General features: G+C 43.8%; 1 protein-coding gene across 1 annotated transcript; it reads left to right on the top strand.

Moving 5' to 3' along the window:
* Positions 1 to 740: 740 nt before the first annotated feature.
* Positions 741 to 1,952, top strand: LOC126764420 (uncharacterized). The gene has a single exon (XM_050482107.1). It carries the CDS (start codon positions 741 to 743, stop codon positions 1,950 to 1,952), a length of 1,212 nt encoding a protein of 403 aa, XP_050338064.1.
* The last annotated feature ends 599 nt before the right edge of the window (positions 1,953 to 2,551 follow it).

Below are 2,551 nucleotides of genomic sequence, written 5' to 3'. Positions count from 1 at the left end.
AATCAACGCTACGATGCCGCCAAGAAATACGACCTCTGTATCAATTTTCTGAGCAATGGTCACAGAGTAGCTCAGTGTGCGTCGAAGCATCGCTGCCGCTCCTGTAACAGAATGCATCATACGCTCTTGCATCATGACAACGCGACTCTGCCTACACTTGCAAGTCCAACATCTCTTCCTGTTTCGCAATCGTTTCAACCATCATCATCATGTTCAACCAAACCTCATAGATACAACCAACTAGCTGCCACGCCTTCGCATATGGAGATATCGGATCACGGGCAGGTCATTTTGGCAACAGCTTTCGACTCATTCTCAAGTGAATTTCATGACCGATGATTTCGCACAAAGGCTTAACCTTCGTCGAGAAAAGTATCAAATTGGCATTCGCAGCATAGGTGATTCAGTTTCCAATCTTAAAGCTCGAACCACCACAACAATTAAGTCACGTACATCAGCATTTCAACTTTGACGCTGAAATTGACACAATAAACTGGAATTTGCCAACCAACGCAACTTTGGCTGATGAAACCTTCTTTAAACCTCGACGCATCGATCTTTTGCTTGGAGCAGAAGCATTTTTTCAAGCTCTCGCTGTTGGTCAAATAAAGCTTGGCCCGAATTTACCTACATTGCAAAAAACATTATTTGGCTGGGTTGTTCCTTTAAGATACCAGTCGAAGCACTACACGCCTTCAAAGTCATGTCTGCTATTTTGCGAAGACTCTATTGACGCAAACATGCAACGCCTTTGGGTGCTCGAAACTGTCGACTGGAAACCCAACCCTATTTCACCAGATCATCGAATTTGTAAACGTCATTTTATAGCCACAACCCATCAAGATACTACTGGACGCATAATTGTGAGGCTGCCATTTAAGGACAATCCCGCTGCACTTGAAGCCTCATTCGATATCGCTCGTCGCCGATTCCTAGCAATCGAACGCCGACTGTTGCATTTGCCGGACATTTACTCCCAGTACGTCTCGTTCATGGAAGAATACGAACGTCTTGGTCACATGTCTGTAGTAAAAGCGCCGAAATCAGATGAACCACACTATTACATACCACATCACTGTGTACTGATACATACAAGTACTTCAACAAAGTTACGAGTAGTGTTCGACGCCTCTTGCCAAACTACGACACAAACATCGCTAAATGACTTACTTTTAGTTGGACCAACTATCCAAACAGAGCTGTACAGGTTGCTACTGCGCTTCCGTTTGTATCGTTACGCTATCACCGCAGATGTCACTAAAATATACAGGCAAGTATCTTTGATTAAAAATTATCGTGAATTTCATTACATTCTTTGGCGAGCTTCTGCAAACGTAGATCTTCTCACATACCAGCTCAACACTGTGACATATGGTACCGCCTCAGCTCCATATCTAGCAGTGCGAAGCCTTCACTACTTAGCAGATAAGCATGTGGCAGAATTTCCAATTGGCGCTGCGGCCGTAAAGAGTTCGTTCTATGTTGATGATTTTCTATGTGGTGCGGATGACACAGATGCCTTACACAGATTAAAGGAAGAAGTTATTGAGATACTTCGCCGAGGACAGTTTCCTCTATCCAAGTGGTGTTCCAATCACCCAGATTTCATGGATGGCCAAACTATGAAAGAGCTAAGCATTACCGACGATTTTACATCTAGTGCACTTGGGGTGACTTGGAATCAACGCAACGACACGTTGTTATTTTCATTCACACCAAAGCAAGTTCACAAGTCTATCACAAAGCGCACAATACTGTCTATCGCTTCATCGCTTTTCGATCCACTTGGAGTGCTTTCCCCACTCGTGATAACCTCAGAAATAATTATGCAGGAATTGTGGCTGTTAAAATTAGATTGGGACGAGTCGGTTCCCCAACATATACACCAAGCCTGGAATTGTTGCTTAGCATCTCTTACCAGTTACACGTATTACACCTGCACGCCCATTTGAACGTTGCGGAATCGACTTTTGTGGGCCAATAAACACATATCTTCGAATTCGAGGAAAACCCCCCACCAAGCCATATTTAGCTGTATTCGTGTGCCTCGTAACTAAAGCCACATCGAGGTGGTCTCCGACCTATCAACAAACGCATTTCTAATTGCATTAAAGCGAATGAGTGGTCGCCGTAAAATGCCATGTGATATCTTTTGCGACAATGCTACCAATTTTGTGGGCGCACCTAACCAGTTAAAGGGCCTCAAACAGTTTTTATTCAAAACTGAAACATTAAATGAAATCTATTAATATTGTTCCTCTGATTTTATTAATTTCCATTTTATTCCACCCAGGGCACCTCACTTCGGCGGCCTCTGGGAAGCTGCGGTAAAGAGCGCGAAGGGGTTGTTAAATCGCTCATTGGCAAACACTAAATTGACATTCGAAGTAGAAGCCATTCTTAATTCACGTCCGCTATGTTCAATGTCATCAGATCCCAACAACTTTGGTGCACTGACAGCTGGTCATTTTTTGGTCGGTGATTCTTTGCGTTGCTTGCCTGAGCGCTCACTGGAGCTGAAGACCGTTTCACACCATGATCGCTACAACAC

Source organism: Bactrocera neohumeralis, unplaced genomic scaffold (genome assembly GCF_024586455.1).
Source record: "Bactrocera neohumeralis isolate Rockhampton unplaced genomic scaffold, APGP_CSIRO_Bneo_wtdbg2-racon-allhic-juicebox.fasta_v2 cluster09, whole genome shotgun sequence".
Classification (NCBI taxonomy): domain Eukaryota; kingdom Metazoa; phylum Arthropoda; class Insecta; order Diptera; family Tephritidae; genus Bactrocera; species Bactrocera neohumeralis.
Note: the sequence above shows the minus strand (reverse complement) of the source record. Positions and strands in the feature narration are given on the sequence as shown.

Bases quoted from the DNA above. Each gene is read 5' to 3' on its own strand.
- LOC126764420 (XM_050482107.1), top strand. From the start codon at position 741: ATGCAACGCCTTTGGGTGCTCGAAACTGTCGACTGGAAACCCAACCCT.